Here is a 16,808-nt window from a genome sequence, read left to right on the forward strand (position 1 = left end):
GTTTAGCGTTTTATACGTGATTAAAAGGATCTTAAAAACGACCCTATAATACACAGGCAGCCAGTGCAATTGTTGTAGAATTGGAGTAATGTGGTCAAATTTCCTCGTCTCAGTTATAATTCTGGCGGATCTGTTCTGCAGCAACTGGAGACGGTGTAAAGAACTCTTCGGCAAGCCAATAAAAAGGGAATTTCCAAAATCGAGACATCATCATATCGTCATCATCATTATCACCATTTTACATCATCGTCATGCCATGATCATCTTATGAGAGTGTCCTATTATTATGGCCATGGTCCGGCTATGTTATTAATCTGCAGTGCAGTGGTGGCTCTAGGATATATTTCCTGGGGAAGGGGGGGCTAGAAGATGTCCGACAGGGGGACTTGAGCTCGTTTTAAGACTAGCAACCTCTGGATGGCCGGAATTGGCACTCTCAGAGTAGACTGTGACAGACTCTTTAGTGTGGGCCTATTTTTACTATGTTATATGGTCTGACTGGCCGACGAGCTGCTCTGTTGGGCGGGGAGATTTGACTATCCGGTGGGGAGACTTAAGCCCCCCACCCCCCGTCGCTCCGCTGGCGCCGCCACTGCTGCAGTGTTCTCTGCAGTTAGTTGTTCTCGCGTTTTCATTGTTTATTCTAAACAATTAAAGTAATGATCTGTGTAAAAAAAGCACCAAATTAATCCTTTGGATCCGGAAATCGATACCTTAAAAATCTATGGAAATTTTTACGACTTATAAAAATGTACTACTGTATACATGTACAGCAGGGAGTTGTTGAGTATATAATAACAGCCCTGTAATTAAAAAATTAACACTGCCCTCTGTTGTTAACCTTTCCATGTGTAGTTTTGTGTACGAAAACTAATGAGACGTGTGTTTACTGTATTGTACTTACTTTTATTCTGAAAAGCATAATTTTATACAATGGTCCGGGATAAGAAAAGTGGGTTGAAGGTAAAACAAAAATGTCACTTGTCGTATGATATGTGAGGATCCATAATTGTTTATTAGGTAGCCGAGGTCTAGCTAGTAGGCCTAGGCCCTAGGCCTAGTCCATTACAATACATCCCACCCAACAGCTGGCCGATTCAGGTTTGAACGACCGACTCAATCGGATCCAGGGTGCTGGATGACAGGCTTTTTTAGTCTTCGGCCTAGTATTAGCTTAGCCTAGGCTAGGTGGACTTTAGCCTACTCAAAAATATTTGTATTTACACTGGGATATTTCAAAAGGTCATTTTCAAGCTTTATCACACATTTCCTTAATAACTGGAATATATTATAGGTCTGTTTATTTTCAACCAAAATTCTTTGTTGGAAGTGAATGGGGATGTTGATGATGCCATTTTGATTGATGGTCTGTGCGATGAATCCCTCCTGTCTAGCTAGAAAGAATTAGGTTACATACAACCTTAGATTGATAGGCCAATATTCTGAAAAAATATTGCTGACCGATAAACCCCTGGGAGGGTCACTCAGCTTGACCTTGCTGGTGCATGTGTGTGTGTGACCCAGACTTTAAAGTAAGGCCTGCATGGGGAATATATCTGCTGCACAAAAAAATGGCAGAGAAATCCATCCGCGCATTTTTAAAACTACGGGCCAATTTCTATGGAGATTTTTTTACCTATCTTTAATATGTAACCAATGGCAGTGTATTCTGGGCACCTTTTTCGTAGTGATTTTCTGTAGTTGAGTCGTAAACTGCCCTCAACAGCATCATTGTCATTATTGATTTTGTGCAACTTGGTAGTTTAATTGTTGAATTTTCAAAAAGAATGTGCGAGATCAAAAATGTGATAAAAAGGGTGGGTTTTTGTGAGTAGACTTTTTCATGCTAGTTAATTTTTTTTTAGGCCTAGGCTTTTAATAATTACAATGCTGTCTAATTCTTAATATTGTTTAGTGGTCTATTGATGATAAGCCAGTCACCATAGCGAAATGGGACGGTGCAGCGGTTAAGAATTCTCTTGATGATGCAGTGAGAAAGGTAAGTTTTCGGTCAGTAATGCAATACCATATCTAGCTAGGTTAACACAAAAAGGCATCAGTCAAATTATACAAAAAAAAAATTTATGTATAGTCAAATACTGTATGCTAAAAGAGATGTGGATAATACCTAATAACTGGATGTGCAAATGTGGACCTTTAAATTTTTAGTAGTGCCAGATCGATGATTCCAACAAAACTACAATTAAAAATATGGGACAGGCAACACAAATGTATACAATTAATATTGATTTAAAGATGTGTATTCTCTATTTTAAAATCGGGAAAATTTTCAAACATAGAAAATATTAAATTATTATTAATATTATTATTGTTATTATTTTATTTATTTATTATGAATCAAATTGTATTTAATTGTTCATTTAAAGAGATCAAATGAAAAACACTTCAATGATATTTTTTGGCTGATTTACAGATTTTTTTTACTAAGAAAGTCCGTAAATTGATGGCCTAAGCCAACTTAGAAGTCCATGCAGTTAATACAAATTGAAATTAATTCATGTTTTGAATTTTAAGCAGTCCGTATGTTAATCTAGTTGTTTAGGGCTAGATTTCTTTCATACATTGTTTCACAAATTGTTTTTTTATTCGCAAGGAGGCAAAAAAATTACATTTTTGTTTTCTCTATTAGTTAAATGCATTTGCAAAAAACAGTAAAATAAAAATAAAAATCGCAAGTGCGCATGTTAATCAAATGATAAATAGCACCCTTAAATTATTGCTCAAGATGATGTTGCATTGTAAATAGGTCAGCATTCAAATGAATAAATACTTTATTTTTAATTCTGAAAAAAATAAAGATTTATCTGGAAATTTCATGGGGTGATGGGTTTTATTAAAATATTGAAATTTCTTTCAGATTATGAAGGAGAAATACAAGTATGAAGAGAACTTTAAATTGGTGGATATTCGTTTGGTGATTTGTACAGTTTCCTGTATATTTGCGATGTTTGCGCTTGCCTGGGACTATTTCTACCCATTTCCAGAATCTTGCACCGTCTTATTTATTTGTGTTGTTTCATATCCTTTCAATATATCAACTTTGTATTTATTAATATTATCATTATTTCAACATACAATGCATGTTGAGAAGAGCCATTCCTTTTCATTATTATTATTATTATTATTATGGAAACTACTTTAGATACTAAGATATACACAGATCTTTAAAGGTTTTTTTTTCTTCAAGGCCATTGAGTATCAGTACCAGCATATTTTATTGTCATTTGTAAAAACATTTTACATAGGAATGCAATTGCAAGTAAATAAATAAGAAAGTATTAACAGAAATAATAAAAATGTAACAGTATCAGGTGATAAACTATCCCCCACTGGACACCATCCCAGTATTTCAGAATCAAGGTTTCGGGGCTTGAAAATTGAAATTGTAATTACTTAACATACTCTATATACTGTCTCTTATACACATCTAGATGTGTATAAGAGACAGTCTTTAATATGTAACTACATATGTATATATATATGTATATATATATGTATATATATATGTATATATATATATATATACATACATACATATTAACATTAATATTGATAACAGTTTTTAGTTTTATGTCAGACTTTGTAGTTATGTGGAGGTTCATACCTGACATTCTTATTCTTATTCTTTTATTTCCAATTAAAACAGACAAAACACATAAAATCAACTGGGTGAGCTGGATGGAAACACTAAAGCGAACTTAATCACTGTGACTAATGTCAGTGTTTCCCACTCACCCAGTTTCACATAAAATAAATACTATATACAAGAAAAACATATAAAATATTTAAAAATATATCAAAATCTATTACATAGAAAACATGCAGTTTTTGTTTATTATGTTTGGACAAATTTCAACCCACTTAAGAATGTGAATAATTTCTTAAGTAGAGGAAAGCTTAGCTTGTTTGTGGCGTCCGTTTTCCAATTATCATGTTAGTATTTAATTTATGCTTTGTATATTGACGTTTGTTTGAAATACTGTAATATTATTTTCAGACTCGCACTCAATCTAAATTGAATACCATATTTATTTGAAGAAATGCCACCCTCACTTCTTTTTTCAAATAAATGCCACATGCGTTTATTTTTTCCTTGAATAAAGGTACTTTTTTATGCAACTTCATAAAATGTTATTGTTTCTTCCTTAATGTTTAGACCACTTATTTCATAATGATGGGTATTTTAACCTTTTATACAGCATACATTGAGAAGAGCCATTTCTTGGTAACTCATGAGAAGGATCAGGCAGGAATTGACCCTGATAATGTGTGGGTTGTTGATTCCTGTTTAAAAAGGTAAGACGCTTGTTAAAATTCTACATAAATATTGATTACACTAATGCGTGTTGTATTTTGACGCTTTTTTCTCTGTTTATTATATGTAATAAGTTCATTATTATTAACTTCACCTAGAAGGTTATGCATTCGCAGCTGTTTATATGTTAAACAAAAACTAATGAACTGGATTGCAGTTATCATCATTGGGCATGGACCAAATTACATCCAGGTGTTTAACTATGCGCATCATAGCGAATCCAGCAACAATTATTGTAATGGCTTCTCTTCACTTTTCTTGATATGACAAAAGTCAACTGGTAGTAAAGAAATTGCAGGTTATAAAATAATAACCTGGAACCCTTGAACTACGCACGCCCGTATAAAGGTCAGTTGATAGGTTAACGTAGATTGGTCTTGATGTGGGCATGTGCAGTTCAAACTAGGAAGTGGCTTAATTTTTTAATTTTGTAGCCTTGCAACTCACACAAAACACAAACTTTGCAATAATACAGCCCTCTATTAAGCTTGCTTCCATAAAATCATTACACTCGCTTTCTGTGATGCTGATTGGTCGGTTTTAAAGAAACCAGGCTTAAGTGCCAGTTTGTGATTCTATGAATCCTATTCACAATTTTCCTAATGTTTCCTATTTAGGTTTGATGATATGTACACTCTAGAAATACACTTCACTAACGGGACGAGTAAGGTGGAACGCGAGTCCTCGCTAACAAAATCCGTAAGCAGCTGGTTTGACGAGAGTGGTACGCTTCAGTTGGAGCTCTTTGAAAAAGATGTACAAAGTCTTCATGATAATATCTCATCCCTTGAAAAGAAAGAAAAATAAACGATCTAAAGAACCATTCTGCAACCGATAGGTCATGACCTGCCAATTGCTTCAGATTACGAAAAATGTTAACATCCAGACAATTTTAAGTTACATTGTGCAACAAAGTCAGATTACACAAGAGACTAAAGGTGCACAATAATTGCACTTGTTTTTATTTACCTGTACTTAGATTTTAATGCAAATTCACATTTGTCTAATTTGAATTTGTCCTAGAAATGTTAACTTTCTAGTATAATACATATTCCAAGTATCGAAATGCACGGCATCGTGTTGGGTATTCAATATTTCCACATTAATTATGTCATCACCATTCTTAATGATTACATAATTAATGTTGAAATATTGAATCCCGACACGATGACGCGCATTTTGATACTTGGAGTATGTATTATACTATCTTATATGAGATTTAAAAAGTGGACCATTCGGTTTAACTTTGTAGACAATTTATTACAATACAAATGTAAATTCACGTTAACCAATTGCGCATGAGCCTACAATCATTGCGCTGTAAGATCCTAGCAATTAATTTATTTACTTGATTGGTTTTGACATTTGGATTGTTGTATGATGGGCTGTGGAACAGAGTTGTAAAACCTGCGGCCTCATTAAAAATCACTATATTACTGTATATGTTAAATTGTTGTCATTGTCATCTTCGTGAATAATATTTACACTGTCCTTCATTGGATGTAAAACTTCGATTTTAGCATCTGATAATAGGATATAATTTGTTACTTGCACAATTGTTACAATCATTTGTATGCTTGAAATTTCACTGGATGCCTAACAAACTGATCACAGTTGCTCTTTATTCTCTCTATCATATTTTTCCATATATGTACAAAATGGCTTTTACATGAAGACCAAGTTTCTGCATGGTGCATGCTTTGAGCCATATGATTAAACCTAAAAGGTCATTCTTGCAGGCTATTGCCAAAACATTCTCAGTAGGGAGTTGAAAATTTGTTTCTGTGATAATGACAACAATAAAACACTGTAGTAATGTCAGTAAAACAACTGACTAACAGGAACAGGGTCAGGAATAAATGACCCACAAACACACCTAGATAAGTTTACATTTTTTTGTGGAACCTAAGCAACAATATTTAAGGCGCGGACCTTTGCAGAGGGTCTGTAGTGAAACAGTACCGTACTGGTTAACATATTTGCTGTGTACATAATCGCTTAAATGCATGTACCAGTGATGTTTTATTACACACTTCGCCAAAAGCCAAAAGGAGACATTTAGCAAACTGAAACACATGAGCTCGGCATAATTTCTTTTATTATATTTTGCTTATTTTATTTATTTTTTGTTTACTCTACTGGAATTTCTTGCACTGAATTTATTTGAAGGCCTCTGCATTTTGTATTTAAAGATCGACAATAAAAGCACCTTAAAAATCCAGTATATCTTTCTTTGTTTTGTGTACTTATGAAACCGAAAACACATTTGGATTATATATATGAAGTGAACTTCTAGAAGGATTTTCACACGATAGAAATTCATTAGCATATCTCATGATGCAACAGTGAATGAGCTATACTGTAACAATAACTAATCCATTTTGCAGTGGTGGCGAAAGATTTGCCAGATGCACAGGTCATTGGACTAAGCCCTCGGAAACGGTTTAAAGGATTAATCAATTTTAGAATCTCTGGCACTGCCACCTCCTAGAACTAGCACTGCTAATTTCAAATAGAGAATGAATTGTAACAATACACACATAATAATAAAGCTTAGCTGATTTTATTGATTTAGGTACATACATTGCCAAATGTGATTACATCATAAAAATCATCTTAAAAAAATAGCCATTATTTTCAAAACATAAATACACTAACTATAAGCCCAATGAAGCTTACTGAGTTTATTGTTTTCTTGGTAAGAGAACTTAAAATCAAGAAATCGGGATTGGAATGTGGGTTTAGGTCCACTCCTAGCTACAGTATCATTTCACTTCATTTCATTTATTTATTTTCCAGATTGTAACAAATAACACAAACCTAGCACTATTCTGGCGGATTGTCAAAAAGCAAACAAATTCACTATGTAAAGACTCTCCAACTAGTACTAGAACGGAAAACAAACAGGGTTAATTAAAATAAAAAACAGACAAAGCAGAGAAAAAAGCACAATCACCAAAAAGAAATAAATCAGTAACAGAAGAAGGGATCTAATCCCACATCCGTGGGAATAAGATAAAAACGGATTTGTACATTCATTTGCAGGGGAAGATCCAGGTTTTTCAAAAAATGGCAGGGGGCAACACTAAAACAGAGGAAAGTGAGGGCAAGTAAAAGAAAGGGACCTGGTGACTTGAAAAAAATTTGCTTCATAGATGACTGGAAATACACTCATCTCATTCTAAAAAATCAACAACAATGAATAGCATAGCGGACAATGATGTTGAATAGACTCTTACAAAATATAAATACAGTATATATATATCAATAGAAGGAAGACAATATTTTTCTTCCAGTATTCCTTATGAAAAATTATTTGTATAGTATTGCAAAATTGGCAGAAAATTAAAATAAATATTTTGTATGAAAACAACTATAAAATTTTATATTTAAGCTCTTTTTAATAACTGGTCCGAAAATCTTAAAATCTGGAAAAGTCTAATATGACATATTGCCCATAAGTTTTTTTTTTTGTTTTTTTTTTTGGTGACTGAAAAATCAAATTATTCAACCACCGAGCAAGACTGGTAGCCACGAAAACATTGTATAATGCAGTTGAGTACTATTAAATGCTAAGCATTTGCTATTTCCTGAGTGTCAATCAAACTTAGCCACAAATCAGAACAGGGCAAGAAATATAAACATCTCCCACACACAAGTTTACATGCATTTATGCTGTAACTTTGGAGGGTCGAAAAACAAGAAAATGCTAAATACTGTACTGAATTTGATTTTAAGTATTGGCACTTGCTAAATACTGTACTGAATTTGATTTTAAGTATTGGCACTTGCTAAATACTGTATTGAATTTGATTTTAAGTATCGGCACTATTGCTAAATACTGTACTGAATTTGATTTTAAGTATTGGCAGTATAGCTATATTATTCATATTCCAAATTTTATTATTAATAATACAGATCTGACATTGCAGGATTTTAAATGTGATCTCTTAATCCATAGTATGATAGTACATATTCGCTTAAATTATCACATTTTTTTGGCAAAATGTAACCATGCACTTTAAGACATATTATTGAATCCATTGCTGTACACTGGCCTGGATGGCCTTCCTTGCTTGAACCAGCTGAGGCGGGTCATCTGAGGTCGCTGGGTACATGTTCGCACAGTGCGCAGTACCTTAAATTAAACCAAAAATAAAACAATAATAATTAAATTACTAAAATTAGTTCTGTGAAACTGTATTCCTCATTATTAAAATGTTTTTTTTTTATTTTTTTATTTTTTTTTAAACAGTTGAAAATTGTGTTTGCACTTATCTACTACTTGTTTTTTATTGTCTTGATCAACTAAGACAAGCTCTCATATTGTACAATTGATGCTGTTTTTTAATTATTTGTACTGTAGTCCATTCAACTTATGGGTGCAGTCTTGTAAAAACTCCTCCCGACAAACTGTTTTTTTCTCCCCAACAAGGGGTGCTAGAGGGGAACTTCCCCTTCCCCACACTGTCAGACAGGCATGGATTTCCATTGTCTGATGCCACAAGGTTGTTGGATCATAAATAATAATTTGCATATATAAATAATGTTATTTTGATTACCAATCCCTAATATTGTGGTCTAAAAGAACATTGGGTCATACTAGGCCATAAAAATTTCCCCTGTGAAACCCTACCAGGGATTTTTATTCTGGGACCCTGACCGAGACTCAAGTCTTCCCCCCCCCCTCCAACTCGCAGGGTTCATTGGACCCTTGTTGGCAAATTTCTGGAGTGACTGCTGAAGAGAGGGCCAGCTCTCCCCGGATCCACTGAATGACAAATAAAGATACAATCATTACCATTTATAAAAATAGCTGTGGCATCGTCTCCAATGTCTTTGGTGATTCCTAAAGCATGCCATGGATCAATGGAACCATTTGGAAACACGACCTTCGACACATCCACCCCATATCCCCCATAGTTGGTATTTGTTCTCTTTATATTCTGCTCAATGGTGGACTTGTTGAACCTCTCTCCATACACGTCCTGGCAGAGTTGGATGAAAAAACTGAAGGAAAAATTCATAAATGTACTAAAATATTCTAGAAAAGTTGACTTCGATAAGGATGACAGTGTTTAGAAGTAGTGCCTAGGTTAGAGGTGTTGAGAAATAGTGCCTACAAATACTTTTGTGTTGAAAAATGGTGCCTAGCCTTGGATGTTGATGAAAAGTGCCTAGCGTAGGGGTTGATGAAATGTGCCTACCGTAGGGGATTGATGAAAAAGTGCTTAGCCTAGGGGGTTGATGAAATGTACCTAGCCTAGGGGGTTGATGAAATATACCTAGCCTAGGGGGTTGATGAAATGTACCCAGACAAGGGGGTTGATGAAATGTGCCTTAGATGAAGTAAGAAAGGATTGCAATTACACTCAGATCAGAGCAGTATTTACTCACCTTAACGGAATGTACTGCCCAAACGGTTGGTCCTTAGAGTCTGTTGTTTGGAAAAATGCGAACTCTGAGCAAGTTTGGTAAACCCACTGGCGGCCTAAATAAGTAAATAATGTTATTACTCTTTGTAAATCCATAGAAGTGTTTGATGAGAACAATAATATGACTTTTAAGTACACAAACAATAAGTGAACAATCTGAAAAAGTAGGCAACAAATATATGGAAAACTTTTAAAAGTAAAATCATAAATATTATGGTGGACAGGAACAAGATCCATGAATTGTTTTAATTAGGAGTGAGACTCCCAGTAAGGATGTTAAGTAGTGATGTATTTACAGGGTGCTCAGGGGGGACACACTCTAAAATAGTTTTTGCCACCCCCTCCCCCTCCCCACTGGAAATTATGTAAGCAAAAAAATTACACTCATGTAGTTAAAAATCACCTTACTCATAATATGATCATCAAGCCCTCCCAAATAACATTCACACCCACTCCCGACATCAGGGGTCCCCCCATTAGACCCCCACCCTTTTCAATATTCCTAGAAATGTCATGATAAGTGGCCAACATGGGGAAATCTTATATAACATTTGCTAAAACAAGATCAAAAAAGAAAAACAGAGCTGTAAAAATTTCCCCATTTCTACATTTACCTCCTTCTGCAGCTGCGCTATCCCATGATACTTTGCGGTACTCTGCCAACATGCTATCGTAACTGATGTCCAGGCATTTCTCCTTGTAAGTGGACATTATAAGTTTGTTGAACTGTGCATAGCGCTCAAGCACTTCCCCACCCGATTCATTGCACATGATGTCACAGATTGTATCAATGGTTATTTCTGTACCAACAGCACCCTTTTAAGAAATTTAAATTTAAAAAAAAAAAAACATTACAACTTTAATACCAAAGAATCATTCACAATTAACCACATTTGCATGAGTGAATAAAAACAGTACAGTTGTGGGGAGGGGGTTAGATACCTTATACACTTTTACAAATGTATTAAATGTTGATTTAAATTATTCTGCCATATTAAAAAAAAAACATATAGGAATATTTACACTTTCAAAAAGGGGTTGGGGTAGAAATAGAAACAATCAGTCCCAGTTTGTGCACTTGTTAATATGTTGATAATTATGAATTTGCGGGACCTCCATCAGCTGTCAAGTTTCCACTTGACAGATGACGAAGGTACCAAAAGCTGCTGAAAGGAAATAAGGCACTGACTTTGGAAGGTAACTTTTTCTATTATAGTATAACATAACAGAGTCAGATAGTAGCTTCCAAACCATGATATTAGTTTGTGACCAGAAAAGTACTTCATTTTGCTATTTGTCCAGTAAAGAAATTTTTATGGGGTACTTATCATGGCCATTCTTACAAAGGAATGCCTCGAATCTGTCTCTTATACACATCTACCCTACCAGGGATTTTTAGCCCTCCCAAATAACATTCACACCCACTCCCGACATCAGGGGTCCCCCCATTAGACCCCCACCCTTTTCAATATTCCTAGAAATGTCATGATAAGTGGCCAACATGGGGAAATCTTATATAACATTTGCTAAAACAAGATCAAAAAAGAAAAACAGAGCTGTAAAAATTTCCCCATTTCTACATTTACCTCCTTCTGCAGCTGCGCTATCCCATGATACTTTGCGGTACTCTGCTAACATGCTATCGTAACTGATGTCCAGGCATTTCTCCTTGTAAGTGGACATTATAAGTTTGTTGAACTGTGCATAGCGCTCAAGCACGTCCCCACCCGATTCATTGCACATGATGTCACAGATTGTATCAATGGTGATTTCTGTACCAACAGCACCCTTTGGAAATTAAAATAAAAAAAAAAAAAAATTACAACTTTAATACCAAAGAATCATTCACAAATAACCACATTTGCATGAGTGAATAAAAACAGTACAGTTGTGGGGAGGGGTTAGATACCTTATACACTTTTACAAATATAGGAAATGTTGATTTTAATTATTCTGTCATATTATTAAAAAAAACATAATAGGAATATTTACACTTTCAAAAGGGGGTTGGGGTAGAAATAGAAACAATCAGCCTCAGTTTGTGCACTTGTTAATATGTTGATAATTATGAATTTGCGGGACCAAGTGGCCACTTGAGAGATGATGAAGGTACCGCGAAGGTACCAAAAGCTGCTGAAAGGAAATAAAGCCATTGACTTTGGAAGGTAACTTTTTCTATTATAGTATAACATGACAGAGTCAGATAGTAGCTTCCAAACCATGATATTAGTTTGTGACCAGAAAGTACTTCATTTTGCTATTTGTCCAGTAAAGAAATTTTTATGGGGTACTTATCATGGCCATTCTTACAAAGGAATGCCTCGAATCGAAAAGTATTTCAACAGTACTTGGACCATGGCATTTGTTGTGTTTAAAAAATTGATTTTAGTAAATGTGGATTAAGGTAAACAAAGCTTACCTCAAACTTCCTGTTATCTTTGTTATACTGAACAACATTCATAAAGTTACCGACTAGGCTCTCAAACATATTTGCAATATCATTCTTATTGGTTCCATTTAGTGGGTTACACAATCTGCAAAATACAAGATATAAATTTATTATATTGTACCATCATAATACCATCAGCATATTCATAACTATCATAACCACCAACATAATCATAATTATGGCAAAGAGAGTCAAACCAGTCACACCTCGCAAATCATGTCTCCAAGATAAATGGCCAAATCATGCTGGAATGTCGAAATTTTTGAAATCTATTTTAATGCACTAAACTAACCTTTGTATATGTCTATTCGTCATGCTACGTTGTTATTTTCCCAACTTTGAATGTTAAAATAACTATTCTTAACGATTTGTTGATGGTTTCTGTTCCGAGAAATGCACGAAATCGTAAACTTGGAAGGCATGATTTTTCAAATATTGTTCTTTAAACAGCTGTATGTTTAAGCTCCTGTAACTTTATAACGAAATGTCGGACTTAAATGATTCTTTTACCATTTTATAGTTCTCACTTTACTTTTTAGCCCTGTACTAATAATTAAAAATTGATTTTTGCAAGGAGTGGCTGGTTTGGCTTGTATTTGCTACAATTGTTACCATCACCATTGTCATTGTAAGTGTTTAAATTAAATACAATCATTACCACATCACCATCATCACCACCATTATCATTACCATCATCAACACCATCACATCAACATCATTATTATTGTAGAGTATTATTTGAAACCTGCAACAAAAAAGGTATGTGATTTTGGTGGATCCAGGATTGCAGGGGTGGTGCAAGCAGTAGTCAATGGGGGATCTATAATCTGAGGGGGAATGTTTCTGTGGATATTCCCCCTTATAGGTCTGGAGTTTAGTCATTTTAATCTCTTAACTAAATATGTTCCACACTACTTCTGGAAAGGAAGCACCCATTTCGCCACCCAGCCTGGACCCACCACTGGAGTGTGTGTGTGTGTATTCCACTCACTTAAATGTATCTGTAAGTGTTCTCCAACCCAGTGGATGGTCTAATAATGATTCTATCATATTTGTGGCACTCTGAATATTATCATTGCATTTTGACCCATACTTGCTTGTTGCTAAGGAGTCCCGTACAACATCTAGGTACCCTGGGAGAAAAATCAAAATATTACAAATATTAAGAATCACTTTTTCATACAACTGTTAAAACAACTGTTCAATGAGCAACAAAGTAGAAATTATTGTTGACATTCCCATTAGAATTAGTTCAAGCATACCCTTACTTTCTTCAGCAACAAAACATATAATTAAATTGGTTTTGCAATCCAAAAACTGTCGATTGGGACAAACAATAACTAAGGAATGATGATGACTATAATTATTACATAGCAACCTCTTGGCAGTGTCGGATTCAATGGGGGGGGGGGGGGAACCAATTTTTTCAAAATAAAATAAAATAGAGAAATAAAGAAAAACTTTAAGGCTGTGAGTGCCACATCCCAACCATGGTGGGGTTGAGGTGATACCCTCTATCTGTGAATATCCCTCCCTGGCCCCCTATATTTCAAATTCCTGGATCCGCTACTGATTGGTATATACTCCCTTACCCGTAAAATCTAGAGTCGCTTCAACAGGAGCACTTGTTGCAACAGCGCCATCTACCAGATGAGGATATTTTAGACGGAACCAGACAGATAAACTACCTAAATAATAATTATATAGATAACATTTTAGGAGATTATGATTTGGCATGTTCATCACCAATTATCATTGATATTCTCAACATCAACACCTGTACGATTGGAATTCTTTAGTGTGAAATACACCAAAGATAACTCACAGAAGTCTGGAGACCTTCTGGTGAAATGGGGACAGTATACAGTACGGTACACTGGGACACAATCCTCTACCATATTGCACACATAACAGGCCCAACACCTAAAACATCATCCAATGTGGAACTGAAACATGCATTTCAGCCCTCCAACTGAAACACAAGTAGAGTAGCAGATGGAATTGAACCAGGGACCAATGCTATTTAAAGATGTTATACGTTCAGCGCACACACAGTGGCTACCAACAGTTTAACAATAGCCTAAGTTACTCTTTGATATCACCTATACCACTATCATTATCAAGAATGTAATTGTCTCAAAGCACTTGAAAAGATGTAAAAATCATCATCATCTCTAAAGCCAGCTTCATATTCATCATCAGTCTTTTTATAACAGCACCATCACCATCATCACTATCATTACCATAATTCTATCACTAACATTTTCCTCATCACCAACACCAATATCCCTATCATAAAATCATTAATCATCATCTATACCAGTGCTGATATCCAGCCTCCATACGCTTTGGTACTCTCTTCATTAAGGCAGGCACACCCTGCCTACTGTCAAACGAATGTCGGCCAATGACGCCACGTCCGCTCTCATTGAGCACTAGATGATGCAACACTGTCAGCTGATTGTTGATGGCAAACTGAGCAAATTGTCATAAAAATGAATCCATTGCGCATGCCTCATTTATGCCTCATTTGCTTTATATTTTGTATGGAATCGCATCAGTCGACAACCGTTATGCGCAGTTGTGTGCTAGCTCTATCATCATCAGTGTCTTTATCATACATTTCCCTATGTAGTCACCTGGATATGATCCTCCGAACGACACCCATTTATTGTCTGTCACTTTCATCTTCGATGCTATATACTGTCTAAAATAAGCCAGGTCTGCCAAGCCTTGCTCACTGCTTAGAAATTTCAGGTTTTCTACACTTAGATCACTGATGAAAACAATGAGAAATACTGTTTGTGTTGAGCCATAAACAATAAAAATATTTCTTAAAAAGGAAAATGTTTTCACTGGTCAAGCATTCAAACCACAATGTAAATTCATTTGATTAGGGCAAATGTACAAAGGATAAATGTTTATTGGTACTTGTTTATCCATTTGTTGATGTCAGTGTCTAAGACATTTACCTATTTAACAATTTCATTTTTTCACTTTCAAAAAGCAAACAACAAAAATCCTGCAGAAATTAAATCATCACAGTATTCATATGGGCGTATGTGAAGGCTGTGTAGGTGGTTAGGTGTGTGAGGGGTTATGTGTGCAGTGTGGGGATTGTATGTGTGTGAGGGTTGTGTGAGGTCAAAGGCGAACGGTGAAAAATCTAAGAGGGGTCGAAACGAAAGCACAGGGGGCAAGCTGAACTCGGAGCAATTTAGCGAAGCTTTCAGAATTCGCGGGGTGCGTTATTTGTGAGTGAAGCGAGCATATTTAAAGGGCACTTTCTTTAAAAGGGGGGGTCGACCGCACCCATCGACCCCCACCCCCCACGGTACGTCCCTGGAGGTGTAAAGCCCTGCCTAGACTATCAAATTTTATTTGACAAAAAACATGTGACATGCCAAAATATCACATCACAGTGACCCTCAGGGGAGGAGAAGGTTATTGAAAAATGCAACATTTAGTCCCGAGCGCATAGAGACCTCTTTTATCTGCGCTATATAAATCCATCTATTATTATATTATTATCATGACCATAGGCACATCTTGACCATATATGGGCATAAAACAGTTGTTTGTCAAAAAAATTTGATAATCTGGACAGAGCTTAAGATTTGTGTGTGGGGTCTATGTCCTGAGTTTAGGGGATGTGTGTGTTGTGGTGTTGGGTTTTGAGTATGGAATTTGTGGGGGTTTTGTGTGTGTGTGTTATCACCTCATTCTCAAACATCCTAAATTTCACATTTTTCATACCATACACTGTTGATATATGGTACGTATGACAAGATAAAAGAAGTGTGGATTAAGTACCTGGTAGGATGGCTTTTACCATAGAATCGGTGCTCCAGCATAACACATAAGGCATTGTAGGTTTTGGCAAACTCTATCCATGTACCAGTAACCATCCATATAGGGTCAGCCGTTCCTTCACCACCGATCATCAAAAACACAGGACCTCCTTCCTTAAAGAATGTGTCATTGACAAAATACCTCTAAGGATAAAATGGGAATATATTAGGACCTATGTAAATGTCAACTTCTTCATGGTTTTTACATGCCTGAAGACCAAGAAATCCTCAAAATTCTGACAGAATAAGATGGAACTTAATAGGCAGTGGCAATTGTTACACCAGTTTTTAAATAATTCTGATTGGATATGTTAATGTCCTAATCCATACATACACCACATAGTTACCAATACCAACCTGAGAGATTTGAAATGCGTGACTACAACAGTTTGGTGGGGGTGGCGGGTCCAGGGTCCCGGGGTCAGGGGCGAAACCCTGGAGGACCGGGTTCCAGTCACATAATCAACGGTTGTTTGTGACATAATGAACACGCAAGACCACACGCAACTACTAATTTCTACTAATAAGTGCATGGTTGGCCGGGTTGTTTTAGGTTGTTTTGGTCGGGAAAGAGAAATTTTCTCTGTAAATTGATTATCGAACAAAATAACGACAGCTCGCTACTGACTCAAGCTACTGCATGACCGTTTTCATATTTTATTAAAACCAATTTTCACTAATTTTAAATAAATTTCCCATTAATTCGTGATAATTCGTTATCACGCATAGACTTGTGC

The 16,808-nt window shown here is 35.6% G+C and overlaps 2 protein-coding genes across 2 annotated transcripts in view; one reads left to right on the top strand and one right to left on the bottom strand.

Moving 5' to 3' along the window:
- Positions 1-810: 810 nt before the first annotated feature.
- Positions 811-6,604, top strand: LOC117103354 (probable signal peptidase complex subunit 2). Its single transcript, XM_033243896.1, has 5 exons — positions 811-963; positions 1,916-1,999; positions 2,879-3,039; positions 4,183-4,317; positions 4,954-6,604. The coding sequence occupies exons 1-5, from the start codon at positions 934-936 to the stop codon at positions 5,141-5,143; spliced, it is 600 nt and encodes a 199-aa protein (XP_033099787.1). The 5' UTR covers positions 811-933; the 3' UTR covers positions 5,144-6,604.
- Positions 6,605-6,880: 276 nt separating this feature from the next.
- LOC117103353 (putative serine protease K12H4.7) overlaps positions 6,881-16,808 on the bottom strand; it is an 11,372-nt gene continuing 1,444 nt past the window's right edge. Inside the window, exons 2-10 of the mRNA XM_033243895.1 lie at positions 16,034-16,215; positions 14,860-14,996; positions 13,813-13,908; positions 13,212-13,353; positions 12,191-12,305; positions 11,358-11,559; positions 9,734-9,827; positions 9,138-9,346; positions 6,881-8,474 (exon numbers count right to left, since the gene is read on the bottom strand). Of these exons, the coding sequence (XP_033099786.1) occupies positions 8,368-8,474; positions 9,138-9,346; positions 9,734-9,827; positions 11,358-11,559; positions 12,191-12,305; positions 13,212-13,353; positions 13,813-13,908; positions 14,860-14,996; positions 16,034-16,215 (1,284 nt within the window). The 3' untranslated portion in view covers positions 6,881-8,367. The remainder of the gene's footprint in view (positions 8,475-9,137; positions 9,347-9,733; positions 9,828-11,357; positions 11,560-12,190; positions 12,306-13,211; positions 13,354-13,812; positions 13,909-14,859; positions 14,997-16,033; positions 16,216-16,808) is intronic.

The sequence above is a fragment of the Anneissia japonica genome, unplaced genomic scaffold, assembly GCF_011630105.1.
Source record: "Anneissia japonica isolate Jap-2015-1 unplaced genomic scaffold, ASM1163010v1 scaffold1891_len642697_cov171, whole genome shotgun sequence".
NCBI classification, from domain to species: Eukaryota; Metazoa; Echinodermata; class Crinoidea; order Comatulida; family Comatulidae; genus Anneissia; species Anneissia japonica.

Coding starts and splice junctions, on each gene's coding strand:
- LOC117103354 (XM_033243896.1), top strand. CDS start 934: ATGGTCCGGGATAAGAAAAGTGGGTTGAAG. Junction 2,000..2,878: donor TTGATGATGCAGTGAGAAAG/GTAAGTTTTCGG, acceptor AATTTCTTTCAG/ATTATGAAGGAGAAATACAA. Junction 4,318..4,953: donor GTTGATTCCTGTTTAAAAAG/GTAAGACGCTTG, acceptor TTTCCTATTTAG/GTTTGATGATATGTACACTC.